The sequence below is a fragment of the Sander vitreus genome, chromosome 12, assembly GCF_031162955.1.
Source record: "Sander vitreus isolate 19-12246 chromosome 12, sanVit1, whole genome shotgun sequence".
In the NCBI taxonomy this organism is placed as follows: Eukaryota; Metazoa; Chordata; class Actinopteri; order Perciformes; family Percidae; genus Sander; species Sander vitreus.
The window spans coordinates 28,466,663-28,483,359 of NC_135866.1; the positions used below are offsets into that span (position 1 = coordinate 28,466,663).

The window sequence follows — 16,697 nt, forward strand, 5'->3', positions numbered from 1 at the left end:
TTTCCTCTACAGATGAAGTGAGTCGATCATAAGGTCTAGACAAGGCCTGAACCAAAACACAAGCTTGGCTTGGTCGTCCTCCTCCTCCTCCTCCTCCTCCTCCTCCTCCCTTCACTGCATTGTTTCCACCCTACATAAATCACAAGAGGTGATTTATAACACAAATTGCTTCTCTGTTGTTGCAAAATATGCCTGTTGGTGGGGGCCAAGAGGGGTTTATTTTTAGTCGGTGGGTAACCGGTGGTGGAGGATGGTCACTGGGCATCTTACGTGCCCCTGTGGGGGGAGGTGGGGGGTGTTGAACCAGTGTTTAGCTCCCATCTCTCCATCCAAAACAAGGCTACCGCGCGCTTCAGATGTGTTGGTTTGCCACAACTTTACTAGGCAAGCATTGCAAATTCTACTGAAGACGCAATGCAGGCGTATTTAGTAGCTGACACAGCCGAGAAAGACTGCAGCTCACATGCCATGCCCATGCCAAGGGCCAGGCACAGCGGCGACACTCCTTCATTCGTCACCGGGCTATAAGCAGCTTCACGGGAGCTAAGTACAGGCTGAATTTCTGTAGTAAGTGGACAAAAAGGCGAGGCTTTTCAACCGTTAACACGCCATAACATGTTGTTTGAAAGTTAACTCGGGCTAGAAAGTAGCAGCCATGTCTAGTAAGCTGGCTTACAGCAGCATCCAATGAAAGATGGCGACCTCCGGCGTGATTTCGCGGATCCCCCCCCCCCATCGTTTTGAATCAAGCTAATTTTTAGTTAGCAAGCAAGCTAACTTAGCCACTTCCCAGAGCAGACATATAACAAGTGTGTAACCCGTGTGTTTGTTAATCGTGTGTCCAATTTGACATGACAATTAAGTTTGAGAAACAGTTTCTTACTCACCTGTCAACTGTCTTACAGCACGATGCAAATACTATGGTGTGGTAGTGGCAGCTGATGGTGGTGTTGGACTGAGGCCTTAAAATACGCAGGGTATTAGCTAGCAGGCTATGTCGAGCACGCTAGGTAGGAGCGACCGGCTTATCGCTCTAAACCTCACTGCAAATAGTCAGGGGGGAAAGCCACGACCTGTAGCAGTGCAGGGACAAAACGACGCCCCCCAAAAACTGTCTCCGAAAACGAGCTCCTCCGACCAGCACTGCAAGCTAGTTAGCTAAGAGTTAGCTCTAGCTAGCTTGCCTATCAACTTTGTGCAGTCGGGACTCGATAAATCTGGCGCCTGGAATTTCACGCGAAGCAATTTCCTCACGGTCAACAGCAGGCTGTACGGGAGGGGGAGTCAAAAACCAGCATACAAAGCCTGAAACCGAGAAATTAAACGTTACTCGAAGTCTCAACGCTTCCGATCGATCAAACACTCGGTGCAGCTAAAGATGAGAGAGGCGGGGAGGAGGGGGGGCGGAATGGAGAAGTCGCCGTTTCCTTTCCCTTTCGTGTGCAGCACAAAGATCGTCTATAGTGTTGTTGATGGAGCACTCAAAACAAAAAAGGCCAGTCATCCGGTCTCCAACGGTGTCATTTATTATCGGAGAGACACTACAGCCAAAAACATAATTTTTCAATTTTTTAGATATTGGGCTATTTTGCTTCCATAATCTTTTTTTTTCAGACTAGTGGGGGGAAAAAAACATCCAAAAATACACAATTAGGTGTTATTTTATACTACACTTTATCTATTTGCGCATGTAGCTTTCTCCTAAATTCACCAAAAGTTAGCATGCATTCCTCATTTGCATATTTAAACATACACATTTCAGAAAACTTGTAATATACAGAAAAAATGATTGTCTTAAGTAATCAACTGGGGAAGTTTTTACGGTGCTATCTATGAGTTAAAATATATATATTTTCCCCCATTCCCCTGTAGTTTCTGCCCTTTTAAAAAAAAAAAAAATACTTGTTTCATAAAATTCAGGATGTTTTAATTGTTCTGTTGTTTTGATATAACAATATGTATTTTGCTTTATAATATTTGTTTATGTTTGTCTTGTGTTGGACCCCAGGAAAAATAGTATTTACTACGGCGATGACTAATGGGGATCCTTAATAAACAATAAACAAAACTTACAATAGGCTTAAAAAATAAAATGTACTCTATCAGTTTTTGGTGTGTGCTTTTTTATATTTTGACCTTTCCTTTTCGTGTGCAGCACAAAGATCATCTATAGTGTTTACAGATGGAGCACTCAAAAAGAGATACTATTATCATTTTAAGATACTATGTCTGTATTTTGAGATACTAAGTCATTATATAGATATATATAGAGATACTAAATGGGCCCCTGAGCCTAAACTACACCAATAAGGTCATTCAAGGTAGGCTTTTTGGATAATGCATTAAATAAGGAAATGAATGCATACATTTAAAGTACCATATTACACAATGCCATCTACATTTAATGCAGCCCTTCTGATCAAAAGTATTACGGATCTAAAAATAACACAGGCTTGTTGCATCTTTATTGCACATATTTGAAATATACAGCTATACATTTTACAAACCACCAGATGTCCCTGTGTTTGCTGGGTTTGAAGCTTAGAATATTTTTGGACACAAATAGAAAGAAAGCCCCGAAACGTCGGGCTGCATTCGCCCATCACTGACAGGATTGTCACCGAAATTATAAACTACTGTAGCATTCTTTGGTCATTTTAATGAGAAATGGGGTGGCAGTAGCTAAGTCAGGGAGTTGGGTTGGGAACCGGAGGGTTGCCGGTTCAAGTCCCCATACGGACCAAAGTATGGTGGTGGACTGGTAGCTGGAGAAGTGCCAGTTCACCTCCTGGGCACTGCCAATATGCTCTTAAGCAAGGCACCAAACCCCCAACTGCTCGGGGACCCATCTCTAAATTAGTGCATGTAGAGGTACTGAGCATGTGTGTGTAATTCAGGCATGTGTATAATAATAACAACAGAGTGGATACATTGTAATTTCCCTTGCGGGATTAATAAAAGTATAACTTATTATTATTAATAATAATAAATACATATTTAGATATTTAGTTGTTTTTCTCTGCTATGCCTGTATTCGGCCATTAGGGGGCGATGTGAAGGAAAACTCGCCAAAGTGTTTTTCAGCTTCTTTTCCGGTTCCAACGGAACGAGGTGCTTTCCTTTCCCCGTGCCGTCAGCGGACTACAACGTGTCGCGACAAAATGGCACTTTATAATTTCAAGAAGATTATGGTGGTTCCCACCGCAAAGGTATGTTTTGTTCGTCGTCTTTAGGCTTTTAAACCGGTGTCGTTTTGTCAGTCTTATTATTGAGCGTTAAGAGACAGTGGAAGGTGTAAAAAACATGGTGGGCTTCTGTTGGGAAGGAAAACACGTGCTGAGCTGCTGTAACGTTAACGTAAAGAGACAGCAGCAGCAGGTTTCTAACGAAATAACGTTATGTCACCGTACTCTATGTAGTTACGACTTATGAGTTAGTATAAAAGGAGGTCAAAGAGCTAACTATTGGATCTGGCATTAAGCTATAAATAGGCTTTCTTGTCCAGTTTACATGAGCCAAGATATGTCACGCACCAAACTCCGTTCGAAAGCCTGGACGTTTAAGACACACAATTCTCCTGTCAGCAAGGATCCGCTATCCATCAAGTAGGCCTAGCACATATTAAATCAAGCAAAACTCGTGCTTATCACTGTTGCTCCAACAGTGTCTGTCCATTTAAAAACTGTCGCTAACAGGGAGCTTTGGTCACAAAAGTTAGTCCCTCTCTCCAGAAGAACAACATGTGCTATTTGTATTGCTTGTATGCCGAATTAACAAGAGGACACAGATTGTTTTGGACATAAACACCAAACGTTCTTATAAGGTGACAGCGTTTGCCGACAAGCGATTATATTTTAAACTGACAGATTTCTTAATGAAGTTTGGCAGGACTAAACGCAAGAGATTTTGCTGGGTGGAAATACAGGAAAATATCATGTATTTTGTGGATGAATGTTAAGTAGCGGTTCCGGTGCATGTTACAGTATTGATACATATGAATTACAAATAATATGGCAGTAAATATAACTAGTAATATGCAAAGTAAGTACAAGGTAAGACAATAAAGGCCAAAGACATAACGGATGAGGCAAATAATTAAGCTACGCAAACTTATTTTTAAGGAAAGAAATCTTAAGCTTTCAAGAAAAATAAAATGGTGATGAATGTTTTCTTTGTCTAGTTTCCGATAATGAAAAAAAACAGTGTCTTTCCTTCACTAATAACTTGCGTACGTTTTCCCTCTTTGCAGGAATTCATCGACATCACTTTATCCAAAACACAAAGGAAGACGCCCACAGTGGTACACAAGCATTACCAGATCCACCGCATCCGACATTTTTACATGCGAAAGGTGAAATTCACCCAGCAGAACTACCATGACCGCCTCTCGCAGATCCTCACCGACTTCCCCAAGCTCGACGTAAGTCAAGATGCTTCGAAAAGTCTCTTGTGTGCTTTAAATAACCAGTGTTTCCTTTTGCCTGACATCAACAATGGATTGTTCTCTCCCTGATTGTGCATTGTGTCATATGTGCAATATGTAGGCTGTTGGGGTTGGGCAATATGTTAGTTGTGCAATATCTCATTGTGCAAGGGCTGTGCAACACTTATTGCGGAGAATGCAGCCAACGGGGTTGTTCAGTTCAAAACTGCCACTGAAAGGAGGAGTTAATGTGCTTACTATATAGGTACCTGTCTAATGTGTATGAGAGCATGTTTTGTGTTCCATGAGAGTATGTGTTGAGAGATGCTTATTTTCTGTATTTTGTGTTGTCTTTGTAAAGCTGCGGAACGGACAGAGTCCAAAACAAATTTCAAAGTTTGTCTTATCCTAATCGCTTTGTGAAATTTGATAATGTGTTGTCTCTCTTCAGGACATCCATCCATTCTACGCTGACCTGATGAATGTGTTGTATGACAAAGACCATTATAAGTTGGCCTTGGGACAGATAAACATCGCCAAGAATCTAATTGATAAGTAAGTTAGTCTAAAATGTTATGTTGTGGTTGACTGTAACATTTACTGCGCTGTGTCTTTTTAGTTTATTTTGTTTCAGTTCATGCTTACATTCCCGTTTTTATTCTAAGGAAATGTTAAAATCTGACAGGAAAGAGCTGTTCGCCAGCAGCAGCAGCAGCCATCTTCTATGTTTTCAAGTAGCAGGGAATTCACGCGGAACCGTCGCAACTCTGCCGTCATTATGTTAAGCCCCGCCCACCGACTCTATACACGATGTGATTGGCCTGACCAGAGTTTGGTTTTTCCAGCTCGCAAGCCAACGAAGAGTTGCTAGACGACCCTGGCTGCGTCTAGATTTCTAGGCTAGGACACACCATCATCACCTGCAATTTAACATAACTTAGAAAGGGATGAAAGACAAGCTTGTAACATTTTTTCTTTTCCAACTTCCAGTGTTGCCAAAGACTACGTGCGCCTGATGAAGTATGGAGATTCTCTATACCGGTGTAAACAGCTGAAGAGAGCCGCTCTGGGTCGTATGTGCACCATCCTGAAACGACAGAAGTCGAGTCTGGAGTATCTGGAACAAGGTAATAAAGGGGCTCCGTGGCTGGAAGGCTGTAACAGAGGCCTTCTCAGAAAATAAAAATCAGCTTTTTCCGTAGATTAATCGATCATTTGTTGGCTTCACACGGGTCAAAAGTATCCCATCAAATTCTGCTTTTGCTTTATTCAATCACCTGAGAGGTTTTTAAAGCCTGTTTTTAAAATACTTTTCTGAACATAGTGTTCCTTCACACTTACACAAATGAATTATACACAGCTGCTTTGTCAGGAAATCGAAAATAACGTTTCACAATTTGGCAAACAAACGCAAAACATGCACATCTTGTTTAAAAACATGAAAATAACTTATCTCGTGGCGCCCTGCTAGCTCACCTGGTAGAGCGTGCGCCCCCCCTGAAGGCTCAGTCCTTCAAATCTGACCTGTGACCCTTTGCTGCATGTCTTCCCCCTATCTCTCCCTGTCTGCCTGTATCACTTAAAGGACAAAGTGCCCAAAAAATAATCTTAAAAAAAACAAACTAATCTCCCTGTCGTCACCCGTCCACAGTGCGCCAGCATCTGTCCCGTTTGCCGAGCATCGACCCCAACACGAGGACTCTGCTTCTGTGTGGTTACCCCAACGTCGGCAAGTCCAGTTTCATCAACAAGGTAAACGGCTCCCTGGGAAATACTTTGGTAACGGCTGTGCGTGAGTCGGCGCGGTCCAGACTCGTACACGTCACTGGTTGCGGGATGTTTCAGGTGGACTTCCCCTTGTCAAAGTAAAGTTTAACATTGTGTAAATGGTCTTCCTTTTGTCAGGTGACCAGAGCAGATGTCGATGTCCAGCCATACGCTTTCACCACCAAGTCTCTGTTCGTGGGTCACATGGACTACCGATACCTCCGCTGGCAGGTGAGACGCTGCAGCTCATGAGGTGCATTCACACCAAAAAAAGTGATCCGGCCGGATGTCTATCCCCTTCCTCTTTCTTAGTGTTGACGTTCTAACCTCCGGTGGATTTGTGAGGACTATGGTTAACTGCTCCTCAGATCTCTGCAGGGTAAATCCAGACAGCTAGCTAGACTATCTGTCCAATCTGAGTTTTCTGTTGCATGACTAAAACTACCTTTTGAACGTTCACATGTTCCACCAAAACAAGTTCCTTCCAGAGGCTCTTTTGCAGCGGCACCGTTATTGTGTCTAGCGCCACCCAAGACGATTGTGATTGGTTTAAAGAAATGCCAAAAAACCAGAGCACGTTTTTCTCCCATCCCGGAATGCTGTGTGGACTAGCGGGACCCTCCTTTGCAGCGCTGTGGAGGAAGGTCTAGAAATGCGAGATTATTCTTATGCCGACTCTTCCTGTGTTTGTGTGTAGGTGGTGGACACCCCTGGTATCCTGGACCACCCTCTGGAGGACAGGAACACCATCGAGATGCAGGCCATCACAGCTCTGGCTCACCTGCGAGCGGCGGTCCTTTACGTCATGGACGTATCGGAGCAGTGCGGCCACAACCTGCAGCAGCAGCTGGAGCTCTTCAACAGCATCAAACCCCTGTTCGCCAACAAGGTCAGACTCCTGTAATGTTACAGCGGCTGTGTTCAGCAGCAGGTGGCAGAGACAACGCAGGGTTTGACGAGGGCCCGGCTGGGGCCAGTCTCAGACTGATGGCAGCATTCATCGAGAGCCCAGTGGTTTCTGTGATCACAGAATCATGGACGGAATTGCGAAATTGAGAATTTCAAAAAGCAATACGACAGATTCCATATGGGCCCTACATTAAGTCAGTGCTAAAAGCTAAGTGGAGATTTGAAAATATGACTACGTCTAAGTTTCCAAACGATTCCTAAGCCGATTCTTGAAAAACTGAAATGACATCAAAGAAAGGCTTTTACGTCCGTTTCGGTGAGCCCAGAGGGAAAATATGGCATTTGAAAAGTAGCCTACATTTACAGTAGCTAGCTAACGGTAGACTACAGAGAGAGTGTGATATTTTTACGTCTGGTTCGTTGAGCGACAGAGGGCAAATATTTCAGTTGACACATTAAGTGGAACCAGAATTTGTGTTCTAATCCGGTCCGATTCCTACCGGTTGCGTAGGAACCGGTAGGAATCGGACCGTCGGTTCCATAGTGGAACTGGGTTTCGGTACCCAACCCTATTGGGGGGGGGAAACTTTGGCCCGGTGGGCCGCCAGGCTTGCAACGCACTGGGGTAAACCCTGGAACATGATCACGTGATAACGATGCAAACTCCTTGTCCCCAAATTTCCTCCACTCCATGTCAGATATGACGGAGATGTGAAATATTTCAGACATGTTCTTCTGGATGGAGCGTGTGATTCTTAACATGGGGCAGTAGTGGCTTAGAGGTTAGAGTCGGAGCTGTGATGCTAAAAATAAATCAGCTTGCCCCTCCCTAGTTAACACCATTTTAGTGCCCATGAGCAAAAACCAAACTGAGACCTCTGCTGAATAAAGCTTTTTCTATATATAAAAAAAAAAAGAGATGGTTTTGGATTTAGGTTTATTCCCGGATTCAACACGCGTTGGGTGTTGTATTGTTTAAAGATTTCTGACATGGTCCCACCTTTTTCAGTTTGAAAGCTTCTGACGGAATAATTTTTTTTTAAATAGAACCGTTGTAGTCAATGGAGCAGGTTGCAGGGACAAAGTACATTTGCGTTGTGCTTTTGTGTCAAGTTTATATTTCGTGCAGTGTTGATGCGCAAATTTCCTCCAGTGATCAGCTGCGACCGCGTTGACGCTGCTGACCTTTTCAGAGTCTAAAATGAGGGAAGCGACTATTATGTGTAGCACCACCTATTTCCTAAAGATGCACAAATGAATTTAGCTGTGCCACTGCTGTAAACGGACACTTGACGTAATTACAGAGATATTGGGATTATTTCTGGTTAAAAAGAAAAATATGAATGTTTTCAGTTTTTCCATGAACAAGTTTAAAGTTGGCAATTTTTGACTTAAAGTAAATACTTTGACACCTGGGCAAGGTTCATTCACAGTTCATTTCCAAAGGGGCGTCGCCAACGGACGCCGCTCCAATGCCTCTGGGCGCAATTGGATAGTCCTTCAACCAATCAGACCAACGATCCGGGTGACGTAGCAGCGACAGCGGCATCAACGGGCTGCTGCGCTTCGGTGGCCGTCATGTTGAATGTAAACAAAAAGCTGCTTGCTGTCGCTGTGCTATCGTCATCGTGTAAAGCCCGCCTCAACGGTTGTGATTGGTGCCTCGATTTGGAAAAATTTGGAAATGGGCTTGAATGGGCTCATGGTCAGACTGACTGGCAGAGCAAATTTTCTGGAAGTTTGTCAGGGTTTTCCCAGGCTACAGTTTTCCTGGTTCTTGTACATTTGAAACCTTTCACAAATTAGAACTGGCTCTCAAAACCCAACCATCCATCTAACCACAGAATTTAATTTAAGCAAATGAGGCAAAATCCTCAGTTAGTAGAAAGTCTCTCTCTCTCTCTCTCTCTCTCTCTCTCTCTCTCTCTCTCTCTCTCTCTCTCTCTGAGGATTAATAAAAGATGAAAAGGCATTGGTTTGACAGCGTGAGAGTGCAAGTAATTGAAGTAATGTTAATGTCTCGCTCCCCGCAGCCTCTCATCATCGTGGCCAACAAATGTGATGTGAGGAAGATCAACGAGCTGCCTGAGGAGAACCAGGTGGGTGATTTACAGTTAGGACCCAGTTTGATCTGCCTGAAATGTCTCAAAGGCTCTGATTTAGTCCCAAAATCAGGTGGGTGAGGTGACCTAGGAATACACTTGTAGGGAGTTACTTGTTTGTTTTAGTGAAACCTATATATTAAACTGCAGAAATGGGTTTATCTTTGACTGTTGTCTTTTTGGCTGGCAGAAAATCTTTGCCGATCTCTCTACCGAGGGAATCTCTGTGATCGAGACCAGCACCCTGACCGAGGAGGGAGTCATGCAAGTTAAAAACGAGGTGAGCTGCAGCGAACTTCGGGGGGGGACGCAACGCTGCCAAGCGGACCAATCACAGTTGTTGCGGCGTGTAGTTAGACTTTTTGAGAGGTGCACTTCAGGCTACGGTGTAGGGTCGGTATGTCCACGTACCTACGTATGTACCCACAGCAATTTAACCCAGAACCATAAATTGGCCTTTAGCCCTGGAGGTCAGTGTTGTAGTCGAGTCTCAAGCCCCCAGTGTTCGAGTTCGAGTCGCCATTACCTGAGTTCGAGTCTCGAGTCCCCAGTGTTTGAGTCCAAGTCGAGTCGTCAAGGTTGAGTCTGTGTTGAATTCCAAGACTGCCCACATTTCTCCACTCTGGCACCTTTTTAAAGAGCTGATATACTAATAAAATAGGGTCCACATCAAACCAAAATCACACCACTGTCACGATTGCAAAGGGAGTTTATTTACTGACTTTTTAGCGGTGCTCTTTCCAGATGTAAAATCCATGTAGGCGACTCACGATCCGGGGCGCATCTCTCTGCATTTTCCAAATGTGAACATGTAGTAGGGAGCCCACGAATAATGCACTACAGTTGCATCAATATCCATTCCTTTGTTGCGAGAGTAGTGAAAGTAAGAGCAAGAATGCAGCGTTAAGTGAGTGACGTCAGTGAGTGTGTTGTCAAGCGAGGAGAGCGAGCGGTAGAGCTGTCCGACTTGTGAAGCGTATGTGTGGCTGTGAGGGGAAAAAGAGATCCCAAAGACGATGTAAAGTGAGTTAACAATAAACAAGAAGCTTCTCAAGACATGGTGGCTTCATCTTTTGTTAATGCTGTCGGTGAAGTAAAGGGCGTTAGCCCCGAAAGAACGTCAGCCCTGGATGGAACGTCTCCCCAGCTGCTTCCCGGCCGGTCTTGGAGCCCGAAACAGGAAAAGTGTAACATCTTATATCAAATTTGTATAACCTATTAAGTCAGAAACTCCAAAACCGAGTACTCCATCACTGCTGGCGGTGTTGAGGAATTAGGGCTGCCCGATATGAGGAAAATATGCGATAACGTTGATGAATATCAGGAATACGATAGTATTCTGCTAAAAGACAAAGTGTTACGACAAATTTGTAAAACCAATAAAATGAAATCATTTCCAACATTCTTTTATTTAACAAATTGAACGTTGAATTGAATATAAAAGGCACCACTGAACAATAAGTAACATTTTAAAGTGCCGTTTTCTACTGATAATTTCTTTTAGCTAACGCAAGAAGTGCGAGTGCCTTTCGCGAGGTGTACAGTATATTGCGCCAGTTATCGCGATGATGATGATGATGATGATTAAAAAAAACCATATATTGTGTAGCCCTATTAAGGAACATAGTATTGTTGTTGTTGCTGTGGTTCATGGTCGTTGTCGTGCATGTTTGCCAGGCCTGCGACAGGCTCCTCTCCCATCGGGTCGAAAACAAGATGAAGGGCAAGAAGGTCCACGATGTTCTCAACCGACTCCACCTGGCCATGCCCGCCAAGAGAGACGACAAGGTAAACGCACGGACTCGATCAGAAGCCGACAAACGGCCCCCTCTCGTTCATAGCTGCTGTTGTGTTTTAGCCGTCCCGCTGATATCAGGCCTGTTGTTTCTAGGAGAGGCCTCCGTTCATCCCAGAGGGAGCCTTGACGCGCAAGAAGGCGATGGAGGTGGACGCACCCAAACGCAAACTGGTACGTCCCGTGTTTCAGGGTGTCCGCGGGGTCTAAAATAAAAGTCTAAAATTTCCAAATTAAAATTTTAGGCCTGGAAAAAGTCCTAAATCTCAAAGTATTGTGTTCTAGATCTTAAATAATTTTACACGGGTCTTCATTTTCCTACGTCCAAGTAACGCCTCTAATGCCCAACTTTTTTTTCATTCCTTTTGTGTTCTTTCTTTCGTCCAAATATAATTCGATGTATATGTACAGATTATTTCTCCCTGTCGCTTTTATTCAATTTGTAATACATTTATTTACTCTGCAAGTACTTTTGTGACTCTGCATGTCGTGATATGTGTCTTAAATTTCATTCATAAAGGTCTGAAAGTCTTAAATTTGGCTTGTTGAAAGCTGCAGAAACCCTGGGTTAGCTTCAGGCATGAGGTCACAGAGACAACGGGGCTTTCATTGAAATAAAACGCCTCTCTGTAATGCTGTATCCTAAAACATTTTATTAATTTCGCAGGAGAGGGATCTGGAGATTGAGCTCGGCGATGACTATATCCTGGACCTACAGAGTAAGAAGAGTTTTCATTTCCCCCCCCACTGTGAATTTGTAGAAAGTAAATGCTTCAATCTGCAATGCTGATCTTTTTTCTTTTTTTAAAGAATACTGGGATCTGATGAACGAAGACGAGAAGCACGATAGGGTCCCTGAGGTGTGGGAGGGCCACAACATCGCCGATTACATTGATCCTGAAATCATGACGGTGAGTCGCCGCAGAGAGATTGGCATGGTTTTATTTCAGTTAGCCTGGTAGCTGCTTTGATTTGCATTGAGAGATGATTTTATGGAAAGTACCCCATGCCAATCTCTAGGTATGGTGAAGGGGATGTGATGATGGGGGGGACCAAGGGAACTTTATCAGGATGCATAGTATCCTGGATCCATGAAATAACTGGCCTTTAGAAATAAACATCTGCCTGCCTCTATGGGAATTTAACATAGGGGTGTACTTACTTATGCCCCCTGTATTTTAAAGGAAGAACATTTATTTATTCACGATACATTATTCATTCACAAAGAAAGTTGGTGTCCTTGAAGGTTGGATTTTTCCTTATTTTTTTTAATTAAGGCATTAAGATCAGGATTTTTTTATTCCTCTTTTTAGCCAACTTTAGCATGGGTGTATTCACTTATGCTGAGCACTATAGGTAAGGTAGCCGAGCAGGATTGACTGTGCTTTCCACATGTTTGTTGAACATTAAAACCTTAAGTATAAATAATATCCATTCATTGTCATCCATCCCGCCTAGTTTAATATGCAACTCAATTGTATATGTAGTAAGGGGTCCCTACTCTGTCTCTCTTCAGCTAAGGGGTCCTTGGCCTATAAAACGTTGAAGTCCCCTGTTTTTAAATGATCTGTTTTGTCAATTGGCCAGGACACTGAGGCTTACCTGGTTATATAATAAGATTAAATGAAAACTAAAGCGATCTAGATTCCTGGATTATTCTAGAGGAGCAAAGAATATATAGAAATGCATTTGTATGTATTTTTCCGTCTTCTAAACATCTTGATTCCCCCTCTCTCTCTCAGAAACTGGAGCTCCTGGAGAAGGAGGAGGAGCTGAAGGAGAAGGCCGGCGAGTACGACTCCGATGACGAGAGTGAGGATGAAGAGATGCAGGAGATCCGCATCCTGGCCAAACAGATCCGCGACAAGAAGCAGCTCATGGTCAGGAAGTCCAAGGATAAGGACGTGCATGGGCCACGCATGCCCAGGACCGCTACCAAGGTGAGGATACGGTTAATATACATCGGCCTGACTAGTAAATGCATTCTCTAGTTTATATACGTGTTGGTATCATTTCATAATTCTCACTGTAGGAAGGCGGAGAGATATTTGAACATATTTGTTAATTTCCCCTCGTACTCTTAAGATTCCAGGTGTTCAGAGGTGTCTCCTTCCTAAATATAAGATGCGTTGTGCGTAAGACCTTCAAACCTCAGCGATTGTTTGTAGTGCTTTTCATTTTATTTTTATAACATTTAAAGCAAAACTGAGCATTAGTTGATGTGTAGTTGATTTAAAAATCCTGACAAATTTTGGCGCAACACCAGAGAAAGGAAAAAGTATCTATTTTATAAGTTTTCAAAGAGGTGTCTCCATTTTCATTCAACCCCTCAGCTGCGCAGTGATCGTGCTTTTGTTTTATAAAATGACGTGAGCCTTTCTAACATTTGTCTACAATCCACCTCTAACTCTGTCTGTCTGTCATACAGGTTGAAAGAAAGAACCTAGAGAAGGAGATGGGTGACCTCGGTCTGGACATGGATGACAAGGACGATGTAAGTTCTTCCTTTAGATCAGAAACCACGACTCTATGATATGATTGCGTTAAAGGTCCCATGGCATGAAAATGTCACTTTATGAGGTTTTTTAACATTAATATGAGTTCCCCCAGCCTGCCTATGGTCCCCCAGTGGCTAGAAATGGCGATAGGTGTAAACCAAGCCCTGGGATGTCCCTTTATGATGTCATAAGGGGAAAGGTTACGTCCCCTTTCTCTGCTTTGCCCACCCAGAGAATTTGGCCCCCCCATGAGAGAGAGACGACATGGCTTGCAAACCAGCGAAGCATGGCAGTTGGTCAAGGCCACTAAGGCCTATATAAAAGAGACTTCAGATACAGTATTAGGGGACCACTAAGGCCTATATAAAAGAGACTTCAGATACAGTATTAGGGGATCACTAAGGTCTATATAAAAGAGACTTCAGATACAGTATTAGGGGACCACTAAGGCCTATATAAAAGAGACTTCAGATACAGTATTAGGGGATCACTAAGGTCTCTATAAAAGAGACTTCAGATACAGTATTAGGGGACCACTAAGGTCTATATAAAAGAGACTTCAGATACAGTATTAGGGGACCACTAAGGCCTATATAAAAGAGACTTCAGATACAGTATTAGGGGACCACTAAGGTCTATATAAAAGAGACTTCAGATACAGTATTAGGGGACCACTAAGGTCTATATAAAAGAGACTTCAGATACAGTATTAGGGGACCACTAATGCCTATATAAAAGAGACTTCAGATACAGTATTAGGGGACCACTAAGGCCTATATAAAAGAGACTTCAGATACAGTATTAGGGGACCACTAAGGCCTATATAAAAGCATCCAAAAAGCAGCATGTCATAGGACCTTTAATGTTGTGGACTGTGTCCTGTTTCATAATTTGTTTAAAAATGTTTCAAATTACAGCTTTTGTGTGTGTGTAGAATTTTAAACTAAGTACTCATCAGTACAGTTGTGACTACAGTGTTAGTGGGCATTATGATTCTGCAGTGGCAGTGCCCAGGGCTCCTGTCCTGTTGCACTTCAAAATCCTGAAATAGTGAATTTGAGAGAAATATGTAGAATTTGAAGTTACAAGATATCCCCTAAACCTCTGTTACCTCTCTTAGAACAGGAATAGATCTTTGTCATTGTTTTCAACAGCCAAACACAGTTTAGCAGCTGTCAATATGACTTCCAGACAAACAGAAAAAGAACATTGAAATAGTAAAATATAACAATCAAGATCAATAAACACGATGAGGCGGCACTATATACACCCCTGAACATGATCCTGTGATTTTCAGTTTTTAAGTAGTTATTTCACCAGGATTTTCTAACTTCATCAGATTATATTTAAATCACATGGCCTTTTCATTTCTAATTTTGCACAATGCCATTTTTTTTTTTTTTGCAGACTTCATATCTTAACATGAAAGCATTGAGTCCTACGCCAAATAAGCCCTTGAAGTAGTCCCTGTGAATGCCTGAATCCTGCTACAGAAGTAGTTCTCCCCAACACAGAAACGGTGATTTTCATGACTCATTCCTCCTGTGTTTTCAGAGCCACTACGCACAACAGGCCCGGCGGTCCCGAAGCGTCGCCAGGAAACGCAAGCGCGAAGTTTCCGTCACGCCGCTCTCCAAAACCCGCAGCCAGAGCGCCTCCCGTCCACCGCGAGACCAGTCTGGTTTACGTGATCCAAAGGTACGTAACGGTGTCTTCACGGATGAGGTCTAGAAGTTTGTGGAGATTTCTTGGGAAGACAACTTATTTCTTTTTTTTTATTTTTTTTATTATTATTTCCATCAAGAAGTAATACATATACCAGCATACTGTGTCATTTCATACTCCAATCAGAGTACAGCTCCTACTAACAGTATTCCTCTACTCCACATGATCTTAAACCACACTCATGCATGCTCATGCTCATACTTTTACACACACACCTCCCCAACCATACACTCTCCATGCTTCCACTCATCCACATATACCATTCATTCCCACTCATCCACATATCTTTCACATTTTTGACGCACAAACCCAAACACACGCCAACACACAGTTTAACACACAAACCCAACCACACACACACACACTAATGAAATATTATTTAAGTATAGAAGGCGGGGTGCACAGACATTCACAAGGTGCATTAGATAAATCCCTTGTTCTAAAAGTGAACGTGGAGAGAACTCACGTCAGCGTTTTTGTTTGTTCCTCAGATGGCGAGGAAGGCAAAGAACATGATGAAGAACTCCCAGAGGGACATGAACCGCCAAGGCAAGAAGGGAGAGGCAGACCGACACGTGTTTGACCTCAAACCCAAACACCTCCTGGCCGGGAAGAGGAAGTCCGGCACCCACGATCGCAGATAAAACAGCTATTTCTGGACTGTTGAGACCTGGCCACTCTTTTTGGGAAAGAGAGGCTTCTGTGTGGAGAAGTAAAAAGAACATGAAATATTTTTCCTTTTTTAAGCAAGGAAACTCATGTAGTATTTTTGTGACATGGGAGCGTCATCTTTGACGATGTTGGCGCCATAGAAAACTGTAAAGCTGCTGGGGAAATGCACCAACCCATGTAACTCATTAGTAATTATAACGGTGTGTCTTTTAATTGTCAGCCTTCACACTTTTGCTCACAAAAGATCTCATAAAACGGAACTATATGGAAAAGCAGCGACTCAGAAACCAGTTGTGTAATAACAATAATAATGTCTTATTTTGTTAATGCAGTTGCCATGATCAAAAATGTACACCCTGATTAACAGAAAAAAACATGTCAAATATTGTTGAGTTGTTAAACTCATATGCATATGATTTCACAAGTTTTTTTTCCTCTTGGCAACAGCAGTTGAACAGTGAACCTGTATGCCTTACAGCTTGTATGTGGCTCAGGAAATGCTGGGTTTATTTTGGATGAAGTGATGATGATGATCCTTCCTTTACAATTCTCCCTTTATACATGTTCACTAACAAGGGAGAGATTAATAAATATATACATGAACTAAACTGCTGTCTGTCAGGTTGTTTTACACACATTCCTCTATTCCACATGCTTTTATTTTGAAAAATCGAAATTGTGCCCCGAATTTATTTTTTTGTGTGGTTTTAATTTCATTGTCTCTACCTGTAGTGTGTTAGACATTTTGTTTATAATAATAATGTTACTATTGTCGTCGGCGTTCCATTCTTTGGCACGGAAATAGC

General features: G+C 42.7%; 2 protein-coding genes across 6 annotated transcripts in view; one reads left to right on the forward strand and one right to left on the reverse strand.

Moving 5' to 3' along the window:
* Positions 1 to 1,049, reverse strand: part of larp4b (La ribonucleoprotein 4B) — a 47,353-nt gene extending 46,304 nt beyond the window's left edge. For all 5 annotated transcript variants that reach the window (XM_078265047.1, XM_078265050.1, XM_078265048.1 and 2 more), the window contains exon 1: positions 888 to 1,049. The gene's annotated coding sequence lies outside the window, so the exon portion shown is untranslated. The remainder of the gene's footprint in view (positions 1 to 887) is intronic.
* Positions 1,050 to 3,099: 2,050 nt separating this feature from the next.
* Positions 3,100 to 16,499, forward strand: gtpbp4 (GTP binding protein 4). The gene is made up of 17 exons (XM_078265069.1): positions 3,100 to 3,209; positions 4,250 to 4,420; positions 4,875 to 4,978; positions 5,414 to 5,550; positions 6,075 to 6,175; positions 6,329 to 6,421; positions 6,888 to 7,079; positions 9,133 to 9,198; positions 9,392 to 9,481; positions 10,879 to 10,989; positions 11,093 to 11,170; positions 11,664 to 11,715; positions 11,807 to 11,907; positions 12,739 to 12,936; positions 13,425 to 13,490; positions 15,049 to 15,192; positions 15,711 to 16,499. The coding sequence occupies exons 1-17, from the start codon at positions 3,162 to 3,164 to the stop codon at positions 15,861 to 15,863; spliced, it is 1,905 nt and encodes a 634-aa protein (XP_078121195.1). The 5' UTR covers positions 3,100 to 3,161; the 3' UTR covers positions 15,864 to 16,499.
* The last annotated feature ends 198 nt before the right edge of the window (positions 16,500 to 16,697 follow it).